The sequence below is a fragment of the Rhinichthys klamathensis genome, unplaced genomic scaffold (genome assembly GCF_029890125.1).
Source record: "Rhinichthys klamathensis goyatoka isolate OS25496 unplaced genomic scaffold, OSU_Roscu_1.1 h1tg000375l_1, whole genome shotgun sequence".
In the NCBI taxonomy this organism is placed as follows: domain Eukaryota; kingdom Metazoa; phylum Chordata; class Actinopteri; order Cypriniformes; family Leuciscidae; genus Rhinichthys; species Rhinichthys klamathensis.
This window is the reverse complement of record NW_026606882.1, coordinates 388,712-411,423: the sequence shown is the minus strand read 5'-3', so window position 1 is coordinate 411,423 and position 22,712 is coordinate 388,712. Positions and strand designations below refer to the sequence as shown.

The 22,712-nt window shown below is 39.4% G+C and overlaps 3 protein-coding genes across 5 annotated transcripts; 1 reads left to right on the top strand and 2 right to left on the bottom strand.

Moving 5' to 3' along the window:
* Positions 1 to 1,978: 1,978 nt before the first annotated feature.
* Positions 1,979 to 6,011, top strand: ube2a (ubiquitin-conjugating enzyme E2A (RAD6 homolog)). Its single transcript, XM_056233653.1, has 6 exons — positions 1,979 to 2,189; positions 2,407 to 2,487; positions 2,881 to 2,906; positions 3,332 to 3,421; positions 4,672 to 4,760; positions 4,916 to 6,011. The coding sequence occupies exons 1-6, from the start codon at positions 2,146 to 2,148 to the stop codon at positions 5,042 to 5,044; spliced, it is 459 nt and encodes a 152-aa protein (XP_056089628.1). The 5' UTR covers positions 1,979 to 2,145; the 3' UTR covers positions 5,045 to 6,011.
* Positions 6,012 to 6,275: 264 nt separating this feature from the next.
* Positions 6,276 to 12,933, bottom strand: nkrf (NFKB repressing factor). 3 transcript variants are annotated; one of them, XM_056233652.1, is made up of 3 exons: positions 12,883 to 12,933; positions 11,644 to 11,768; positions 6,276 to 8,854 (listed from the first exon to the last, which is right to left on the bottom strand). In XM_056233652.1, the coding sequence occupies exons 2-3, from the start codon at positions 11,750 to 11,752 to the stop codon at positions 6,639 to 6,641; spliced, it is 2,325 nt and encodes a 774-aa protein (XP_056089627.1). In that variant the 5' UTR covers positions 11,753 to 11,768; positions 12,883 to 12,933; the 3' UTR covers positions 6,276 to 6,638. The 3 variants fall into 3 exon arrangements, with proteins under 3 accessions (XP_056089627.1, XP_056089625.1, XP_056089626.1); XM_056233650.1 differs by lacking the exon at positions 12,883 to 12,933 and adding an exon at positions 11,995 to 12,264; XM_056233651.1 differs by lacking the exon at positions 12,883 to 12,933 and adding an exon at positions 12,027 to 12,141.
* Positions 12,934 to 14,340: 1,407 nt separating this feature from the next.
* arr3b (arrestin 3b, retinal (X-arrestin)) lies at positions 14,341 to 20,499 on the bottom strand. The gene is made up of 14 exons (XM_056233673.1): positions 20,390 to 20,499; positions 19,086 to 19,119; positions 16,994 to 17,024; positions 16,810 to 16,870; positions 16,616 to 16,660; positions 16,333 to 16,526; positions 16,188 to 16,247; positions 16,022 to 16,098; positions 15,799 to 15,934; positions 15,577 to 15,661; positions 15,353 to 15,425; positions 15,063 to 15,200; positions 14,803 to 14,907; positions 14,341 to 14,517 (listed from the first exon to the last, which is right to left on the bottom strand). Exons 2-14 carry the CDS (start codon positions 19,091 to 19,093, stop codon positions 14,436 to 14,438), a joined length of 1,095 nt encoding a protein of 364 aa, XP_056089648.1. The 5' UTR covers positions 19,094 to 19,119; positions 20,390 to 20,499; the 3' UTR covers positions 14,341 to 14,435.
* Between the last annotated feature and the right edge of the window lie 2,213 nt (positions 20,500 to 22,712).

Sequence of the window (22,712 nt, the reverse complement as noted above, 5' to 3'; positions counted from 1 at the left end):
CATGATGGAAGTCCAGCCAGAAGAGCATTGCAGTAATCAAGCCTAGAAATAACCAGGGCCTGGACGAAAAGTTGTGTTGCATGCTCAGTTAGGAAAGGCCTGATCTTCCCGATGTTATACATTGCAAACCTGCATGATCGAGCTGTCTTTGTAATGTGGTCTGTGAAGGTCAGCTGGTCATCATATTACTCCAAGATTTCTGACTGACCTTGATGGGGTGATTGAGGATGACTCTAGCTGGATAGTGAAGTCGTGCTGTAGAGACGGATTGGCAGGGAGGACGAGAAGCTCAGTCTTTGCCAGGTTGAGCTGCAGGTGATGTACCTTCATCCATGCCGAGATGTCCGCCAGACAGCTTGAGATCCGTGCAGCTACTGTGGGATCATCTGGTTGAAATGAGAGGTGGAGCTGTGTGTCATCAGCATAGCAATGGTAAGAGAAACCATGTGCCTGTATGATGGATCCCAATGATGTGGTGTAGATGGAGAAGAGGAGTGGTCCAAGAACTGAACCCTGAGGAACCCCTGTGTTCAGTTGATGTGCTTTGGATACCTCGCCTCTCCATGTAACCCTGAAGGACCTACCTGTGAGATAGGACTGAAACCAGTGGAGGGAAGTTCCTTTGATGCCCAGTGATGAGAGGGCGGACAAGAGGATCTGATGATTCACAGTGTCGAAGGCAGCAGAAAGATCCAGCAGAATGAGAACTTAAGATTTGGAAGCAGCTTTTGCAGGGCTTCTGTGACCGACAGTAGTGCAGTCTCGGTTGAATGGCCTTTCTTGAAGCCAGATTGGTTGACATCCAGCTGGTTGGTCAGAGACAGGAAAGATGGTACTTTGTTGAAAGCAACTCGTTCAAGTGTTTTCGCAATGAATCGTAGGAGAGAGACAGGTCTGTAATTCTCTAAAAGTGATGTCTAATGTTGTTTTTTTAAGCAGTGGAGTTACCCGAGCCTGCTTGAATGCTGTAGGGAAAATGCCAGTGTGGAGGGATGAGTTGATGATGTGTGTGAGTGCTGGTAGAAGTGTGGGAGAGATGGCTTGTAGAAGGTGTGAGGGGATGGGGTCTAGAGGGCAGGTGGTAGGATGAAAAATCATAAGCTTTTGTGCTACTGTGTAAGCTGTGTAAGCTACTGTACTGTGCTACTGTGTAAGCTAGCCGTTGTAAGCTACTGTGATTGTTGACAAGGTCAAGTTAAAGAAAGCCAAAAAGAACAAACACAAGAAGGAGCAAGAGCTTTTTCAGAGGGCTTTATCAGCACGTATATCTGCTGTTATTGAAGATGATGGTGCAAGCAGCAGAGAGGGCTCCATCAAAAGCTGTGATTACTGTGATATCACAATACCTTTGGTGTAAATTTTAAACTTTTTAAAAAAAAATGATCACTGTATAAGTTCACTTTCTGTTTTGTTCCTTAAAATTGTGCACTGTGAAGAACTTTTTTTTTTTTCTATTTTAAAAACAGCACAGCTTACTCAGGACAAAATAGATAAAGTCATTAAGCTACTGATTATGATTTTACAACAAGACTTAATACAGGGTATGTGAGGAATGTATGTGAATAATAATATTGCTAATAAATCTATTTTACTAATAATTGCGAGTCGTTTTATTTCTTGCACCTTATTAAATTGAAATATAAAGGAAAAAAATGAACAGTTAACATTTTCTGTTTCATATTATTCTACTCGACTGCAAGGTTACAGTATTAAATGTTTGCTCCTGTACCTACTGTCAAACCCATGACGTAACTGTTAGTCCGCTACAACTGCGCGTGTTCGGAGGGGTTTCTGTAAACTACCTTAACCATATTTATGCTTATTATTAAACAAAACAGTCTAATTATTAATGTCAGTACTCTTACATCTTCTTAAAAAAAAAAAACGAATAGGTTTATGGGTTTGTGAACGAGCTAATTTTTATTTGAGCCGTTGTTTCTCCCCCACTTTATGTTGGTATGGTCCAGTCCCAGAGAGACGAGCTTAGTAGAGAAAACAGGCAGGAGGATCCAAGCAAGCGAAAGGCTAACGTCGATATTTAACTGAATCGACCAAACCGACGTCCGCTAAACTAAAATAATTTAACCTAATTCAAAGTAACGACGTCGATACCTTATGTTTACGTCTCGGCTATCCAATTAAACTATGTCAACCCCAGCAAGACGGCGTCTGATGAGAGATTTTAAACGGTAAGCGACAGAGAATGCTAAAGGCCCCTGGGTGCTTTATGGACACCGGCTACTCTCGGGGTTTAATATGGCGACTTTCCCCCCATAAAATACATTTAGTAACGACACTACCCCTCTCCGATAATGTATTTTGGAGGTCATCTGTGCGGTATGAGGTGTTGTCGTAATGTAGGTACAGTATATGTAATGTAACTTCTAAAGATAACTTGTTTTTCAGTCTCCAGGAGGATCCTCCAGCCGGAGTTAGCGGAGCCCCGTCTGAAAACAACATCATGGTCTGGAACGCTGTCATTTTTGGGTTTGTATCATTTGCTTTTCTTGACCGCGATAAACCGTTAACAGAACATATTGACACTTGTTTATCTCAGACCAATTCGAGGTCTATGGGATTCAGGTTAGCGGTAATATAAGCAGTTTTAAATAGGCCAGATGGCCAGTGGACCCCATAAGAGGTGCTGGTTATTTGATCTTTAAGTGACGGTGTCCTGAATGGAGCAGTGTTTTGTGTTGTCTTGTGGTGAAGGAAGCAGGTTATAATGTCATATCCGTAGACTGTTGTGCCTTGTTATTTTTGGATTAGAGTAATGCGCAGGGCTCTTGCACATTGGCCAGTGGTTTTGGCTTTGTTTCTTGCTGTCATGCCAAGTGTTATGTGTAACCTGACATGTTGACCCATTTCTTCTACCTACAGCCCTGAAGGAACACCATTTGAAGATGGTAAGTCAAGAAAATACAAGCTTCAGTCTTCATTGTCACATGATCCTTCGGAAATCATTCTATGTTGATTTGGTGCTCAAAACCCTTTCTTATTATCAATGTTGATAACAGTTGTGCTGCTTGCTTCTTTTTGTAAAATAATAGTTTTTTTTTCAGTGGTCTTTGATGAATATAAAGCTTTTGTAACATTACTTTTACTGTCACTTTTTAAATTTTATTGTCCTTTACTTTCTAAATAAAAGTCATTTCTTTCTTTAAAAAACAAAACAAAACAAACTACATTGACAGCTGAGTAAGTATTGAGCTTTGGGTTCTAAATAATATTGTTGGCAACCGCTTATACATGCCATTTGGAATGGTGTAATTCTTTTGTTTACATCTGGCAAATGGTTTTGCTTCATATTTTCTTTTTCTGCTTGTCATAGGAACTTTCAAACTCACAATAGAATTTACAGAAGAATATCCAAACAAACCTCCTACAGTCCGGTTTGTCTCCAAAATGTTTCACCCTAATGGTAAGTTTTAGAAACTTAGTGATTTTTGTATTTATAAATTCCTTGGACTTAAAGCTGCAGTCCGTAGCTTTTCCTCTTTGTCGCCATCTCTCTGTTCGAAATCTGTAACTGCAGTGATTCGCGGAATTATCATCTTTACGTGGGTTGTAAATCGGCATGAAACAGCGTGGATGAACACAGTGCTTTGAGGCGAGTGTTGCTGTCAGTCACCGCGCTGTGTGGATACTGTCATACAGAATCACAGATTCACTTTTTGAAAGTTTGACCAACATAAGAATTTTCATAAGAAAATGTCTTCTGAACAAGTAAGTAACATCCATTTTTGTTCTGACCAACTAAGGGGGAAAAAGCATTCGACATGATAAGCTTCGTTAGATTTAATCAGCGCGATTTACAGCAACCGTGCAAATTATAGCCTACTTTGTTCTCAAATTGTTCATGTTAACAACATCAGCATTGCGTGACTAATGTTAAATTTAATGTGTTTTATGATTACCTGTTTAGTTCAGAATTCATATTCTCCATAATAGCAAAACGAGAAAGGCACAACAAAGGAAACTCCATAACTGTGTGAATTAAGAAAACGCACTGTTACACGATTGAACTATTGAAATGTCTTAACTTACTTGTTCAGCAGAAAAAAGCCGTCTCTTCTTCCGTTTTGAACCCCTTCAAAACACGGAGTTCACGCACTTTTCAAAAGCCCCGCCAATGTTTAAATCCTTGTGTTCGCATGAGACGGTTTCTTTCTCTTTCTCTAGCCACCTTAAATCCGAAGTACGAAGTCTTTTGGGTTTTATAACTGCTGAATCTCCAGTTGACACTGATGATTGTTGTTTGGATCTTTCTGGATGCCATAAGTTTAATTATGTAAAGTGCTGTGAGAAAAACCTATACATCTAAACATCTCGTCACGCGCAGTATAGCCGGCTAGCCGAAACTTCTTTATGTGTACGGGTGTGACGTAATGACGCAAAGACATGCTTGAATTTCCCGTGGAAACCCACCAGTACCACTGGAATTAAAATCATTATTACAAGCTAACCGTTTTGAATCTAGCTATGGCAAGCAGATAGTTTTGACCACTGGCAGAATAAGTTTTTTTTAATATAATTATTTTGGATTATTTTTAACTTAAAAAAAGCTACGGACTGCAGCTTTAAGATTACTTAATGTGCACATATATCAAATGCTAGAAATAAGTATGTGCCAATGGACCATAAAATCTAATTGTCTTTCTTTGTGTTCAGTTTATGCAGATGGTAGTATATGTTTGGACATTCTTCAGAATCGCTGGAGTCCAACATATGATGTTTCTTCAATTTTAACCTCAATACAGGTACATGTGTGCACTTCTTTCTGCTTTTTTGCACAGACTAAATGTTTTAATTAACGAGATTTTTTGAAACTTTTCTTTTTGCTATTTTGATGGTACCATTAAAAAAAATGTGAGGACATTATTCAGGTTGTTAACATGCCTTTCACTTGTCACAGTCTTTACTGGATGAGCCGAACCCAAACAGCCCTGCCAACAGCCAGGCAGCGCAGCTGTATCAGGAAAACAAGAGAGAGTATGAGAAACGTGTGTCGGCCATTGTGGAACAGAGCTGGCGCGACTGTTGACCCTCCTTACAGTTCCCATACGAACAATAGTCCGCCTCAGCCAATGAGAGGAAAACCACCTTGCAAAGCATAAAATAAAACACATCATGATTTGAATCATTCTCCACTTATTCAGTAGAATTGTCTGTTCTGTAGCTGTTGCAAGATTAGAGTGCTGTTGTGTTGTGGTTTCCCTCTTCATGCAGAACCTTATCTTGGAGGAGGATAAACCTTAATTTAACAAAATATTGTTGCCAGGGTTACTTGCTTTTATTTGGCCAGCCCTCATTTTGGTCATCTTTATTTCCTTATACACTGTGGGCTGATTTCATTTGGGTTATTAACATGTTGGTTGCTGTTTTCAGTATGATATCTTTGTTTGAATGTAGAGATTTTGTTGCGCCTCTGCAAAAGTGTCATACTATTCAGAGTTCCAAATTAAATGGCAAGGACATTAAAGATGGTTGATACATTGTCTGGTATGGAAAGCGTACATGTTTCGGAAACATGCCTTTATAACTGCACTTGGAAAACCTGACTTTTTAAAACCAAATGTGGGAAGTGGCCCTTTTTATCAAGTGAAAGTGGTTTGTTCTTTTAATTCAGCAGTTCATATTGATGTTTAAGGTGTTGCCTATTGACACTGACTGCATGCTGTTGTCATGTCAGCAGTAATTGTTTGAAGGTACACAGTGATCTATCTCAACATAACAAATTGGCATCTTTAAGTGTTTTCTTTAGTTCTGTGTTCACTATTTTCTGTCTGTCGCACATTCTTCTTGCTTTTTTAAAATTCCATTAAAAGGACAGTTTATTTTTGACATTGAATTGCTCCTCCAAACATATGGATGTGATGCTGTCATGCAGTGTCTATTTTAGCAAATTAAAATATTAATTTTTCTAATTTACCAAGAGTGTCCGATTTGCACTAGTAACCCATGTAAGAAACTACATTTTCTCACTTCTTGTAAATAAACAGTAAAATAAACTCTATGGTGTTTTTTCTTGAACAAAAATAAGACGAGCAATTAAGTGAACTGGAAAATGGACCATGACCAGACTAAATTTAATGCGTCAAAACAAGCAGGCTGGTTGACGGTATTCACAAAAGCAAACGGCTTCACAGGGATTGCTGCTCGGGCATTATCGTTTGAAGATACATACTTATACAATCAACAACCAGAAAATAAGAAAAATATATGTTCTGTAATTACTTCAAGGATATTTTTGTATTTCAATTGTTTATCTTAAAACAGAGTGAACGATATATTGTCCATTTTGAAAGCATAATAAAACAGAAAATGGAATGTCATGTGCTGCCAAAAGGCCCCACTTCTAATAGCCATGTCAATAAATATTCATAAGATACATGATATTACAAAGTTTAGTGAGTAACATGATTTGTGTTCATCATATGACCTTGACCTAACCTACTGTAAATCTGGACATAATTGGACAAACTGGTAAAGGGAAGAAAAGGGTACACATTGTAGACATTGAGAATTATTATAATGTTTTTTAATTACACTCTTCGGAAACAAATTAACAGGAAATGTAACAAGTAAAACTGCTTTTCTTTTATTAATAGTCATCTCAGAGAACCTGTTGAGCCCAGTCATTGTGAAGCCTGAGGCTTCACCAGTTCATATCGTCCCACCTGCCCTTCCTGTAAAAGCTGACCAATCAGCTGTTCCTTCTGGACTCTGCGGCTAACAACAAGAAAGCGTAGTCGGCCCTGTCCGTACGACTTGCTGCGCAGCCCGTACCTTTGGGATATCTGGTGGATCTGCCGGCGCTCTTCATTGTTGAGCTCCGTAGAGAAGCGCAGTTCATCTTGACGGTTTGAACTCACATAATTCCGAATGATTTCCTCAATATCACGCTTAGTCAGATTACTTTGCCTGTCCATGCCAAGTCCTTCCCTGTTATACTGCTCTTTGACTTTGATGGGTTCAGCAATGCCCTCTCCTTCTCTACCCAAACCACCACCCGTCCAGCCCATCTTACGGAGTAGCTGGTTACCAATGTTGTCCTCCTTGATCTCCTGCCGCATGGATTCCTCGCCAGAATGAGCAATGATTTGATTTCGGGAAATTGCATCCACATTGCCCTCCTTCCTGAGGTTGGACTTCACCACAGCCTGTGTACATCGAAGTGTGGCAAGGGCCTCCTCTGCTGCAATATGTTTCACCGTCTTTTTAGGCCCAACGCCTGCAGCCACGTACTTCCCATCTAGGTAAACTTCACACTGCCAGCGATGGTCCGGCAGAACCGTGAATTTGTATTCAGCAAGCACTTTATTAAATTGAGCAGTGTCATTTATTATGCAAATAGCATTATCAGAGTTTTCAAGAATCACCAATTCACCCAGATGTGCTTTCTTGCTGCTTTGCTGGGTGTATCGACCACTGGGCTGGTCCAAAGTGTGGTTCCCTCCAGAAAAACACTGCTGCTGCTGCTGCTGCTGCTCTTGTTGGCGAGCAGTCTGGTTCATTCGTAACTTCCTCACCGCCTCCTCCGCCGCTGCGTGTTTTGAGCTCTTCTTGGTCCCTCTGGCTTGTGCCACCAGCTCACCCTGCAAGTACACACTACAGAGCCATAAATTGCTATTGTGAACCGGGTCAAATGTGTAATCAACTTTCATGCGGTTGAAGGCAGCCGAGTTGTTGAGTATACAGATGGCATCGTGTGCGTTCTCCATGATTACAAATTCTGTCCAGTGTTTGCTTTGGTCAGGCTCATACTGGCCCTTGGTACTTGGGGACGGCTTGTCCTCCGGGTTGCGAAGAGGTGGGGGGAGGGTAGGGTTTGGAGTGTTAACTTGGCACACCACCATGTCATTGACGCAAGTACGCTTGTACTGCCGTTGCAAGACACGGACTTCCACCGGCCTCATAAACAGCTTGACAGCCTGTTCTGATGCTCGGTCTCTGGCACCGTTTTTACTCCCAGAGTACCCGGTGGCAAGGTACACACACTGACACCTCAATTCACATGCATATCCATCAGTGGGTACTTTTCTGTTCTTAGGAAGGTCAGCGGGTGGAATATCTCTTAAATTGACATAGATGTACTCTGGGTTCGTCTTGCAGGCCTGAATGCTGCGGCTAAGTATGAAATTGTAATTTGGGCCATCGGGCCCACTCATGAACATAGGATTTCTGAGGGTGACGGCAACGGCTGATGACACTCTAGTAATAAGCCTCTGTTTTTCGTTAATTATTTCTGGAAGTATAGAAGTCGGCAGAGAGGGTGTAGGGAGAAGGCCAGCGCCGCCTCTGCTTGGACCGTCGTATACCCTGCTAAATGCCTTGCTGGAAGTCGGCCTATCCTGATGTCCAAATCCCAGTCCACACCCTCTGCTAACCCAGGCTCCAGACCGTCCAGCACCTCCGTATCCCTCAACTCGGACTGCCTGTGAGAATGCTTCAGAGTTTTTGGCATGATGAGCCTCATAACTAGCAGTGTATTCCTGCTGCACTTTGCACATGAAGTTCTGGGTACTGCTGCCATAGCCAAGCCCACTTCTGCCGCTCGCAGCCACTTCTTTGGTTCTGTTCTCAGGCCAAGAATCATAACCGTACCTCCCCATCTCAAGGCAGCCAGAGGAGGAAGAAGGGCCATTGTCATGGTTACCATTATATGGCTGATGATATGGTTCCTTCTGTCTTACTTCATTCATCTCACCCCTCCTGCGCTCCTTCTCATTCTCTTTTTCGTCAGTTTCTCCATTTCCACTGCCGCAACTCCCACCACTCACAAAGTGTACTGGCTGAAATCGAGGTCTGGAAGTGAATTTTGACACAGGCATCTTTCTCGTGGGCTCTTCACCTAGAATATGAAGTCATATATGATTAAAATATCCATTTACATGCAAATATGAAAATGTATACTGCTGTTTTGTTTACATACAGAATCAAATATTTTTTAAGTCCCCCTGTAGTCAACAATTTTATCCTTTAAAACTCATCTTTGATCACCAAAATGGCATATTTAAAAAAGAAATTCCCGTGACAAAAATGTCTTCATGCCTTAAAATAGCTTGAATGTAACTCTACACCATTGCTTCATTCAGTACATTTGAATACCACTCACTCGCCTCCACTCACTCATACAGGCTCGTCTACGAGTCGACGTATCAGAATGGTAATGCGTTTTATGTATCGCTCTCTACAAGGTCGGACACATAACGGTATTTAATATGATTAGCCTTTTGCTAATAATATATTGCTAATGTTACACAAACCATGTTCCCATTCACCATCTCAAAGTCAGACAACTAAAAATCAGCATCCTTAGAAACGCTTTGAACAAGAATGTCAGTGGAGAAAGGCATATAGTTCATCATAACATTGTAATATCATATACATAATTCACCCGCTATATTGCTAAATGTACCCGATTTTTCATATCAACAGAAAAATATACCGGGATTACCTGGCTTCTCTTGAGCCTCCCCTGCTACAGAGCAGTCATTGTTAATGACAGTGGCGGGCCGTGCATTTCACACCTAGGCCTTCAGTGATGTCCAACCTGAATTAATAACTTTTAATAGTGTAGCAGCGCACGCACATACTCTCTATAATTGTTGTGAATTCCTGTTTTTATTTTGCACCGGCAGTTATAGGGTTAATTGCGGTGAGTACGGGAAAGGCCGGGTAGAGAGAAATGAGCGAGTGAGTTCGGCTTTTGTGTTAGTGTACAATGGTTCTTGCGTTCCGTTTATAAATTCAGAAACGGATCTTCCTTTTTCTTATCCTTAAATGGTTACAATAGTATTAATGTTTGAAAAAAGAAGTTGCTTCGATCATAAATTTACAAGAAATATTAGGATGAAAATCATATTCACCACGGACAAAAACGGGGGCAAAAAATGCATTATACTCACCAAAACTACTGATTATTTTTTTTTACACAAATCCATCCTAATTTCTTTCCTCAAAAAGACTTAAATTACTTGGTTGTACAGGTTGTCTGTGCGTTTCTTCTACCTTTTCTATCGCCATCGAGGCTAATGTGCTGAAAGTCGAATCTGTCCCGTCGTTTTTCTGGCATAAGTTTTAATTCGCTTTAGTGCTGAGAGTGTCTGCTCGACAGAAGCAGTAAGTTAAACAGGGAAAACACCTCAAAACATGACGACGTTACAGCTGACACAAGCACTCACGCAGATTTTTGAACGATATCAATGAGATCAGCGGGACTTTTGCCTTTAAAATCAGTCCTGGCATTTACAGTCAGTTCTGTTCTTACCCCGGACAGATCGATAAAGTTCCGTGACTCTGCGTATTAAAAAGCTGAATAAGGGATTTTTTTCCGGTAGGTTTGAACCTGCTGGTGGTCGAGGAATGAAAGAAACATTCATTTGTGGGTTGAAAAACTATTAAATCTACAGGAATATATTTTAGTTTAGTTCGTTACAGATGTGGTTAGCTAGCTCTACCAGTAATAGTAGTACACGGTCTGACCATCCAATCAAAGGACGTGAGAATGCCGACGTCATTGTACGCATGCTAGATGGCCCCGGTGCAGTCAACTCGAAATCTGATTGGCTGATTAAATCTGACTGATTATCTGATTGGTTAAAGCAACAGTTTCATTGTCATTCATTTTAAGTTACAGGCGCCCGCACTGTCGATTCTGAAGGCAGATTTATTTGACCCTGGCAACACATGATGGCTGAAATATGATTGGATAAAAGCGCTAAAATAAATATACACTGGAAGCAGCGCAACCAAGAGAAAAGCTATTTAAGAGAATGGACTATTGGAAATAATTTAATACTCATTCATACAATAAAATATATTAAAGCGCAAGTCAGTGATTCTGATAGTGTTTAGGCCAGCAGAGAAGGCCTTGCTGGCCCTGACGGCCCACCACTGGTTAATGATATGCTAAAGCCAGCATGTTGACGTGATTGGTAGTTTGTGACGTAAGAAACACCATCGATTTCAAACCGCGATTTTGAGACTGAGAGTTTTAAGGAGAAAATATTCAGCAATGGTGTTGACATGAATTTGCACATGGTTTGTCCTAAATAGTTGTCAAAAAGTACCGACTTTGGTACTGAACTTTGGTTCTTCACTTACATAGATACACACGGGAGCATTTAAAAGCAGGTGTCTATCAGCGGATCCCTAATATATCCGCTGATATAAGATCCACTGATATAAGATCCACTGATTGATGCCGCTTTCAAACATCCCGTGTGTATCTGTGTAAGCTCTCGATGAAGAGCGTCAAAGATGTCATTGTTGATCATTGTAGCCAATCACAGACATATATGGTGAGCGCCTCAACACAATGGCCAATCAGAGGTGTTTAAGAATCCGTTCAACAGCGCTCAAAATGCTAGAGGGAAATGCTGGTATTATAGTCAACATTTTTCAAATTTCAGTACCGACTTCACTTTTGACAACTCTAGTCCTAAAACATATTAAAATCACCACAGACATATAAACAACATTAAAAACTTTTCACCACAGGGGGCCTTTAATTGATGCCAAGCACCCACAAAATAACTTTTCAAATGCAGATTAATTTAATCACAAAAATGTATGTTTGTATGTCAGATAGATAGATAGACAGACAGACAGATAGATTTCAAGCATTGACAGACTTACTTCCATCAGATGAACCTGGTCTCTTTTTTGATTCAGCATTCGGGACTAGTTCATATGAGGGCATTTCACCAACATCAATCCCTTCTGCCATCTCAAGCACCTTGAGCATTAGATGGGAGCCATATCTGCCCGCCAAAAAAAAAAAAGGACAGCCATAGTATTGGTTGGCATTACAAATGCATAACTTTACAATTAGTGTGGTATGTATAAATAAGACATACACACTTGTATGCAAAATTAAATATGGTATACAATTAACTTGCCCAATTACTTACACTAAGTATGCACTCAAACCCCTACGAAAAAAAAATGGTTAAACAGCCTAATTCTCATGATATATTCAATCCCCACCTGCATCCCAGGAAAACGTAGTTCACCCATACCATCGACAGGGCCAGTAAATTATCAAGAGCATTTCCCTCGTAATCTTTAACGTGTTTCACTATGAACTGACGTCTAGCGGACCACTGCTTGTCACTCTCGAACTCCTGACGGTATCCATCGATATTACAGGTCCGATTACGCGGACCAGCGGGTTTACGTGAAACACGCGGGCCCGTTGAATGGTGTCTGATCATCCCGGTATCTGACCAGTGTCTGACGACGATAGCGAGCAGCTAACCGGAAACAACGTAGTGCGCACAACATTGCATGCTGGGCAGGGTTGCCAGGTTCGCTTCAACCCGGGGAATACAAAAACAACCCGCGGAAACAGTGTTAAAGTAAGTAGCAACACTTGGCAACATTGATGCTGGGAACGTCACACTCTCACACTTAGGCCTACTATGTAGAACGGATTATGTAAGGTAGCTAATGCTTCTAACAATCACGCAATTACGTCTAAAGTACTTTTTCGGTTTGCGTAACGTAAACTTAACAAATCAATATGATCTGAGATCTGTACTTGCCCAGTTCATTTACTATGACATTTAACATGATACAGACCTCGCAACAGTCTGTACGGATTCACAACAACTTTAGCCATATTTCTCACAAAGTTTTTATATTTTAAATAGCACACATGTAACGTAAACTCTTTAATCTACAGCGTCGGTCAAGCATGCAATTTGCCATAAATTTGTTGTTCCCTTACGGTTAAGTCTCTTTGGATGAAACTAAAAACGACGCAGTAGCTTTTCATTCTCTCACACTATTCTTCAGTTTTGTCATGCTAATTATGCGCATTTATTGTGAACTACACGTCGATGTACATAGCATAACACTATGTGAGAAGCTTACCTTTGTCGTACAGCAGCTCTGTTTAGGTGCTCTTGAGTGTAACGTTTTAAAGCCGCTGCGCTTTGAGGCAATTTTAGACGCACAAATTAAACTGACAGTCACAGTGCTAAAGCTAATCCACTCAGGAAAAGAGAAACGCATTCATTTATACTGCTCAAGAGACACATTTGATAACATTTAAGATTTGATTTGAGGTCAGTAAATGTAAATAAATGTCTTCTTTCTTAACACTTCTAAAGGCCTAAATATAAGGGTAACACGTCACAATAAGGTCCAGTTATTGCAGTAACGATTAGCATTTGGCTAACTAATATTAATCAATGCTTTAGAAGTATTTTGGTTACATTTTATTTTAAGGTGTCCTTGTTACAGTGTAATTACATTTAAGTACTGAGTAATAATAATTTACAACATATATACAATAGGGTTAGGAATAGGGCTTGGTTTATGGTTAGTTAGTTGCATCTAATAATGCATAATCTACTGTTACAGTAAGTGCACATAACAAGCACACTCTATATTTATAGGCCTTTGCAAAAAAAAAAAACTGCTCCACTGCATCTACATAAAGTCATGATGAATGATGAGGAAAGACTTTGGGAGTGGTCCAAATAACAGTCAAATTTTTATTGATTTCCACCATCACCACAGCCAGACAAAAAAAAAAAAAAACATTCAACAACAAAAATTAAATTAAATATACAATTATAATAATAGAATTAAAGTAAATGTATTACTCCCTGATATTTTACATATCTAATTCACATACAAAAATAACCTAAAACACTATTAAACTGAGTTTCCATGATAAAGGCAGAAGAAATAAACATGACAATTAAAAAGCATCAGATCAATGCTTGATTTCAGTGTCATTGAGTTCATCTTAGTATACAAAGCCTTTAGGCCATGTTTAACATTATACAGATCATAACTTTTACACAGTTATTTGCAACAATTATAGTCTATGGCTCATGAAATGGGGTTGTTTGGTATCTGCATCTATTCCTGAGTGTCTCTCGTCCTGACTTGCTCCTCACCGTCACTGGCTGTAGAATCTATTCGAGGTTGATATCAGTCCTGGAATAAAAAAGACATTACTTTAACAATGGCTTTAAATATTTATATTATGACTATATATATATATATATGAAGATCATTTTTGTTAAAGGTTCAAAGTCTAATATTTAAAACGAAAAGCACATAGAAGTTCAACATTCTGTCTGAACATTAGAAACAAGTTTACGTTGATACTTACACTTCTGCTCAGTTTGAGAGTGCACAAGGATGCAGTAAGAAGACAAGAAAATTGTGGTCTTTAGTATGTTTCATAGCAGTGTCAGTTAAAAAAAGGGTGTAATGTTTATTATTTTAAATTTTGAAAAAGCTATGGTCACAAATACAGAACTATCCTTGGAAAACTGGGCTGTATATACACCACACACACACACACACACACACACACACACACACACACACACACACACACACACACACACACACACACACACACACACACACACACACACACACACACACACACACACATAGGATCCTCATTTCAGATATCGAAGAACAGAAATCTCACCTGCTGGTTTGGGTGACATTAGAACCAGGGGGAGTTCAACGGTAATATCACTGTGAACAGAAGATAAACATGACTTGACATTAGTCTCACTGTTCACAAAGCTAAAACACAACACATCATGTACAGTACTACTGAATTTATTTTCACTGTTGTTTAATGACAATGTAACTAAGCAGACTGTTCCTTGTCAAGTAGTTGTGTTTGGGCATCATCAATGGAAATATATAATGGCAGAACAAAAGTCATCAGAGAAAGAAGAAAGTAAAAGACTCTTCACTATGACTCCACTGAGAGTCCAATGACATTGAGTTGAAAGAAAATATGAAGATCTAAACCTTAATGTGAGGCTTCCCAAGAGACCACCTCCCATCATGAGGGTAACCTTTATTTTGTAGGAGACAATGACGCCTTGGATTTGCTTATCCATGTCGGGTTGCAGACTGCAGAGAGAGAGAGAGAGGTGCAGATGTGTCACCTTGTTTTTCTGTCATTTAAAAAAAGTGTTGTTTTTTGTAATGTATAAAAATACAGAGCTGTTATTTGGACTATGAACATGAAAATCTGTCTAATGCTTTTGTAATGAAGATTAACTGACATTGTTGAAGAAGCCAAGTTGGTATCTTCATCTTTCAGTTTGCCATCCAGTGCGAGGCCACGTTTCTCTCTGTTATTGGCCAGCAGAGGAATGACACTATATTCCTTCTCAAAGGTGGAGTTTGCATTAATTTGGTCCCTGTAACAAAATATCTCAGAAAGTTCAGATCTCAAAAACAAGTAAAAACAAACTTATAGAAGTTTTTTTTAATACAACGTATAAAAGATCTATAACACTAAAATATTTTGAAGATACTCGGACAAATGCGATGTGGAGGTCTTTGCACTCACCCAAATTCTTCATTCAGGACACATTTGTGGTATTTGTCGGCTGAGTAAAGCACTACATCTGTAATTTGGTAAACTGAAACACACAATGAGCTAAAGTTTATTTTGGATCATTGTGGGCAACACTTACACTTCTACTTAAAGACAATAACAAATCATTCTTAAGTAGCTTAAATGGATGAAGACAGGCTGTTTTGTTTATTGATATGAATTATAAAAATACTTACTACTGATCTTGACTTTCTTCACTACTTTACTGGTCTCATTGTTCACTTTGACTTTGATAGGAATGGGATCGCCGTGATAGTAGAGCTGAATGGATGAGAAAACAGCAGTGAATAAAGAAGAGACACAAAACTGCATATGATGGAATATATATATATATATATATATATATATATATATATTATTCTTAAATTATCTACAACAGGCATTTAAAAACACTGTACCTCCTTCTCCATGGAGGCTTCCAAGTGAATTGGTTTGTCTGCTGTGATAAACTGTTTGTTGAGATCGGCCTTGGGTCCGGCTGTTATCTCATTTGGTGCATATTGGATTTTGCGGATGATCAAACGGCAAGTGTCCCTATATTGGTAGAGATACCAGAATCAGAGTGAAAATGTATTCATTTCTTTTGATAGTATCTTTATGTTAAAATAGAGCAGTACATACTTCTTTTCAATTTTCTCATCTATGCTGTCTGCTTCATTTGCAATATAGGCTTTGACTTCATAGTCAACCCCGCAAGGCTGCAAAAGTAAACATATTACATATTAGAGAGACATAGACATCTGTGATTGCATTTGTGTGTGTTCTTCATGTATTTCTGCAATTGTACCTTCCCGGCATCCTCTGGTGCTGGCTGAAGGGACACTGAGCATGGAAGACGTACTGGAATCTGAGACAGAACAGGAGAGACACAAATGAAGGACGTCCTTGATTGTTTTCTCAATGCTTAAGCAGATGCATAAGTGTGGATTTACATCAAAAGTGAAGGGATGTCCTTGATCTCCAGCTTTCTTCAAAAGCGCTTCCTGCATTGGTGTATTTGGGGGCTTGGTTCCCTCAAAGGGATACATCTGTATGCGCTTTATCCAGATGTCTTTCCTAAAGGAAACTCCAATCACATCCAGATCATCTTTTCCATAGCGGAAGGCACATGCAATCTGTACCCACACTGAAAAAAATAAAATGTAATGTTTAGATGAAGTGTCTAAATGAACTAAGTTACCGACAAACTTTTCATGATATTATATTAAATCATACCTTTCCTTCCATTGAGATCTGAAGGATCAATCTTGAGCACCCCATCTGAGAGGGAAATTACAGGTTGATTGAAATATTGCACATGAATAGAAAGGTGGTGTACTATATAAATATACATACATTTATACATTTAATCAAAAAAGAGACAACATCATAATCTTGAGGAATAATACAATTTTCAAAGTAGAACGTACCAATTGAATCAACACTTTCCACATGGTCCACAAAGTCTCTTTTCCCCAAATAAAGGCATAACTGTAATAAATAATGACTGAAATGATTATCGTGTGCTTGTGTTTTAAAAAGATGTTGAGAGCATGTACATGTGGAGCAGATGACAAGTAATGTGAGTTGTAAACGGTATAAATGGAACCTTACCGAACCATTTCCACTAGTCTTCTTGAAAACCCTGTAGAAAAAACATACAGTCTTAATATTATAATCATTGTTATAAGCTCAATTTACTCTTTTAAAGGGGATGTGTGTAGTTTTTAATGTAAAACAAAACATCGCTTTTTGCTGAGACACAGCAACATCTCCATTACAGTATTTCTTAACAAATGCAGCTCAAGTTTTGGGGGCGGGGCTATATATTAGTCTGACCAATAGCAGATAGGGAAGTGTTTGGGAAACATGTTTGAAAACATTTTTTGCAATTTTGTCTATTGTCTGATTTTAGTGTTGGCACAGAAATGACATATTTCACCTTTAAATGCATATAATAAGAGTGGTAATTATCAACAGTGGTGCAATGGTTTGAAAAGTAGTATTCAATCTAAAATCCACCTAAAATCAAGGCAATTCTTTTGTTCATGTGTTACTATCAAACCAGCCTGTGCTGCGATTAACCAGCACTGTCCCGCTGTCATGTCCTGTTACAGTCTGAAGGCTACAGCTCTACCACCTCTGCTGCTTAGACTAAATTAGTGGCAAGTTGTTTCATTTGAGTTTTGTATGAAACAAAATTTCTCCCAACTGGTAATAACATTTTACGCAATCACCAGGACATATTTACTGTTTATCGCAGATAATATCCAGTTATTAGATAGAAGCTCGTTTCACATGGAACAGGATGCCTTTGAGGCAGAACTTGATTTCAGCAAGTGCAACATGTTCCTGGATCAACATCTTTGTTAATCTTGGAACAACATTCCAATCAACCAATCAGATTTGAGGGACAAGTTTACAGTTTGTGTCAAGTTTAGGCTTACAACTAGGGTTAGGTGCTTCTACATCAGTGTTATTCACCTATCATTTCCCTCTGATTTTAGGGATAATTTATGGGTAGGATTAGGTTTAGGGGTATAGGGGTATGGTTATGATTACATTTTTGGACAGGAATATTGTTCCAGGATCAGCTAAATATGTTGAACCAGGGACATGTCTAACTCGGCCAAATGAGGACGTGCTGCTTTGAGTCTATACTGAATTAGTTAATGTTAAATGTACAACTTGTAACGACTGGAAATAAGGTGTGGCCCCTTTAAGAGCTGTGCGCTCCCTGTTGAACTGTCGGCAGTTTTGTATTGTATGTGCCTTGGGCCTCGAACACCCCTTTTACTGTCTATGCGAACACCCCATCTATGCGGGTAATTTCTGTTTGATGCTAATTTTTTATCTTATTTTGTTTATTAAGTAACGATGTGGACGGTAGAACGTGTGACAGACAGTTAGGCTACACGAGTTCGATTTGGGAATAAAGTGCGAGTTGTGAGATGCCAATCGCCTCCGTGTGTCTGTCTGGCCTCTGCAAGCAATAACTTCAGTTGTGAGCTATCCCTAATCTTCCTGAAGCAATGCGTTACAAACTGTACTTCAGTTTCATTGCGGGGACACCACCTTCACCTGCCATCATGTCTATCGGCTCGCTTTCGGGTTAAACTTTCCGCGACTGCGCAACTGGGTTATAGGTTGCCAGGTTGAGGTGACAAACGGGTTTGAAATTGTAAATGGTCTGTGGATTGGGTGAATATAATGCATTTAATACAATCTGGCAACTGGTCAACAACATATTGGTCCGATTATTCATAAAGGAGTTTGGGCCATGCAAGGGGAAATAACAAACCGGGAGGGGTCCGGGAGATAGGGCTAAAAACGGGAGAAACCCGGGAAAAACGGGAGTGTTGACAGGTATGCTGTAGGCTTTGCTAAGCTTTGCACTGTTACTTTTAAACTCTTGTGGTAATCCTGTCAATCCATTCTAAAAGGGATTTCTTATAATCTGGTAATCCACTAGGATTGAAGACCAAAAAGACTTCTACAGATTTAATACTGAACAGAGTGTAGGAGTATTACACGAAGGCTGCTTAAGAGGGGTCATGAATATTAATAAAATATTGAATAGTCTGTAGGATATGGCGCAATTATGATCTTAAATGCCTTTAATTTGCCTGTTTGATGTTTTAAATGTTTTTATGCCTCATTTAAGTATTTGTAAAATGTTGGGATAAATTATTATGCACAAACTTACTTTGTCATGGTTATGGAAAGTCAGTTGAAGCTTTCTGAAATGAGAAGAGAAGTGGTTATAGTGTGTAAAATGTGCCAGCAGAGGGCAGTCGTTTGATTTAGCAACATTTAAAAGAACCAACATCCTGCCCTGAATTGAGTACAGTGTTTGGAAAACCATTCATGTTTATATATTGTCCTGCTGAGATTTCAATCCACTAGGGCTAATCAGGGAAGAGGAGATTAGCATAACGATAGACTGCTTCATAATCCTCCACAGAAGCCGCACTCAGGATTAGCTCTTATCTGTTTATAATTTGCCTCTGTGTATGAGGCCAACTATTTCAAACCTGGGAAGAGCTAGCAAAACATCTGTGATATATTTTTAAGGAATTGCAATGAACATTAAATTACTATTTTAAATGTGGGACTGTTGGGCCTTTGGAAATATTTCAATATAAATATATTACATAATATTTACATATATAAAAACCTAAGCAGGAGCAGTTCAGTAAATTAGAGGAATTAATCACAATTTATGTGTAAATTAGTACAAATAAATCACATGAAATATAAGACACTTATTTGCCCACCAAAACTCAGCTGTCATGCTCTTGTTTAAAGTGTGTGTATCTTCTGTTAAATATATTTGTTTTGTGTGGTTCCAAAGAAATATAAAATGAATATTAACCTTTTTGTTGTAGCTACATTCTTGAGAAATTAAACACAATGAACACAATAATCACAATTTTATATCAAGATGCAAATTCATATGTTGACTCTTATCGTTCTCATGATCAATCTGGGATATTCTTGATATAGATTACCTTATTTTGTCAGGTTAAGGTTATGCTAGTTAGCATCAGGATTAGGTTCAGGAATAAACTTCTGACCATAAAAACAACCGATACTCCTCAGGTCTCTATTGTATTTATTATGACACATTTCAATCTCCCTAAAGCAAGAATTAGACAAAAAGTGCACAGACACAGCAGGCGCAAATCTCAGAGGGTGCTCAACCACAAAAAGAAAAAGAAAAACAATCACAAAAAGGTAAAAATCGGCACACCACAGTTACATTTACAGAAAATGTATTTATTGCATGTTCTCACCAAAAGTGACATTTTGAGCCATGTGGCTCTTCATCAATCTAGTGTGTAAATTTTTTCCTTTTTGTGAATCTTCCTAAAGAAGACATGAATGCTATTGTTCACACTGAACAATCTCATATAAATTGAATCCAAATCAGCTGTCTCATGCTCTGTCACTTTCACCTCAAAGTCTATGTGCGTTTTTTCAGTGTAATGACAGTCCAGATCTTCTTACCTGTGTCCAAGTTCCTGGAGGATGTCCTCTGCTTTGCTCTTGATTGTTGCACGTGAGCACCGTTCTGTAGCTGTTGTTGTTGGTTTGCTAGTGTGTTTCCCAGTTAGTCTTGTCCGCCTTTATAGTGCAAACTCTCCTCCCTCATTTTGGTCCCAATCCTCTTAGTTCATTAGTCCTCATCTTTTTCTGGCTACAATGTGTATAAAAATAAACACAGAATTGGACTTACGGATTAGCAATTGAGAAGTACATAGTATGAATGAGAGTGTCAGCCTCGGGGGCATTTGGTTGGACGACAGAATTGTAATAATATGGTTACATCTCTCATCAAAGCTCCACCTCTAACATAGCATGTGTCCATTTAGGGCATGTACTCACCGTGGCCTCAGTTTCCAAGTCATGAGGCCAGAATAACAATAACAACTGCTTCTAAAGCTTCACAACACAGTACTTTCATCTTTAGATGATGAGCATGAACAGGCATCAAAGTACAATCAGCTTTAAAAGTTCTGCTTGCATTGCCAGTGTGTCATAAACATTCAAATGGTTCTCTTGGCATTGGTCTTCTAGGGTTTAGAGAGAATGAGGAGGGTGTGAGACTATTTTAGAAAAGCAGTTAAGGGACATTGTCATTGTACCCTCAGGGGGATTTGTGGCTGCAGCATATACAAACAGCTGATTGGCTGTTACTACAGTATTTGCGCCAACCAATACACGACGACACTCATCATGTCTTTGAGATAATTATCAGAAATTGACAGTGAGAAACTAATATCAAAAATAAATAAATTCATTCACACTATTACAGTATATGTAAAAAAAAAAAAAAAAAAAAAAAAATTATGATACTGCATCCATGCCACTAGGTGACGCTATTAGTTGTTTTATATGGTGTGTAGCATTCCTAAAACACAAATATCTGTCATTATCTGTCACAACTTTCCCCCTAACAAAAACGTTTTATGCAATTATAACAAGGTATTATTGTTTTGTAATTAAAAGGTATTGAACAGAAACACAATTTTGAACATACACTCACCGGCCACTTTATTAGGTACACCTGTCCAACTGCTCGTTAACACTTAATTTCTAAGCAGCCAATCACATGGCGGCAACTCAGTGCATTTAGGCATGTAGACATGGTCAAGACAATCTCCTGCAGTTCAAACCGAGCATCAGTATGGGGAAGAAAGTTGATTTGAGTGACTTTGAACATGGCATGATTGTTGGTGCCAGAAGGGCTGGTCTGAGTATTTCAGAAACTGCTAATCTACTGGGATTTTCACGCACAACCATCTCTAGGGTTTACAGAGAATGGTCCGAAAAAGAAAAAACATCCAGTGAGCGGCAGTTCTGTGGGCGGAAATGCCTTGTTGACGCCAGAGGTCAGAGGAGAATGGCCAGACTGGTTCGAGCTGATAGAAGGGCAACAGTGACTGAAATAACCACTCGTTACAACCGAGGTATGCAGCAAAGCATTTGTGAAGCCACAACACGCACAACCTTGAGGCGGATGGGCTACAACAGCAGAAGACTCCACCGGGTACCACTCATCTCCACTACAAATAGGAAAAAGAGGCTACAATTTGCAAGAGCTCACCAAAATTGAACAGTTGAAGACTGGAAAAATGTTGCCTGGTCTGATGAGTCTCGATTTCTGTTGAGACATTCAGATGTTAGAGTCAGAATTTGGCGTAAACAGAATGAGAACATGGAACCATCATGCCTTGTTACCACTGTGCAGGCTGGTGGTGGTGGTGTAATGGTGTGGGGGATGTTTTCCTGGCACACTTTAGGCCCCTTAGTGCCAATTGGGCATCGTTTAAATGCCACGGCCTACCTGAGCATTGTTTCTGACCATATCCATCCCTTTATGGCCACCATGTACCCATCCTCTGATGGCTACTTCCACCATGTCACAAAGCTCTAATCATTTCAAATTGGTTTCTTGAACATGACAATGAGTTCACTGTACTAAAATGGCCTCCACAGTCACCAGATCTCAACCCAATAGAGCATCTTTGGGATGTGGTGGAACGGGAGATTCGCATCATGGATGTGCAGCCGACAAATCTGCGGCAACTGTGTGATGCCATCATGTCAATATGGACCAAACTCCCTGAGGAATGCTTCCAGCACCTTGTTGAATCTATGCCACGAAGAATTGAGGCAGTTCTGAAGGCAAAAGGGGGTCCAACCCGTTACTAGCATGGGGTACCTAATAAAGTGGCCGGTGAGTGTATTGTTATTAATGGAAGTAGTGACCGATGTAATCCATTTTCTGAGGATGAAAGAGAGAGGGGATCAGGCTAGGACCCGGTTC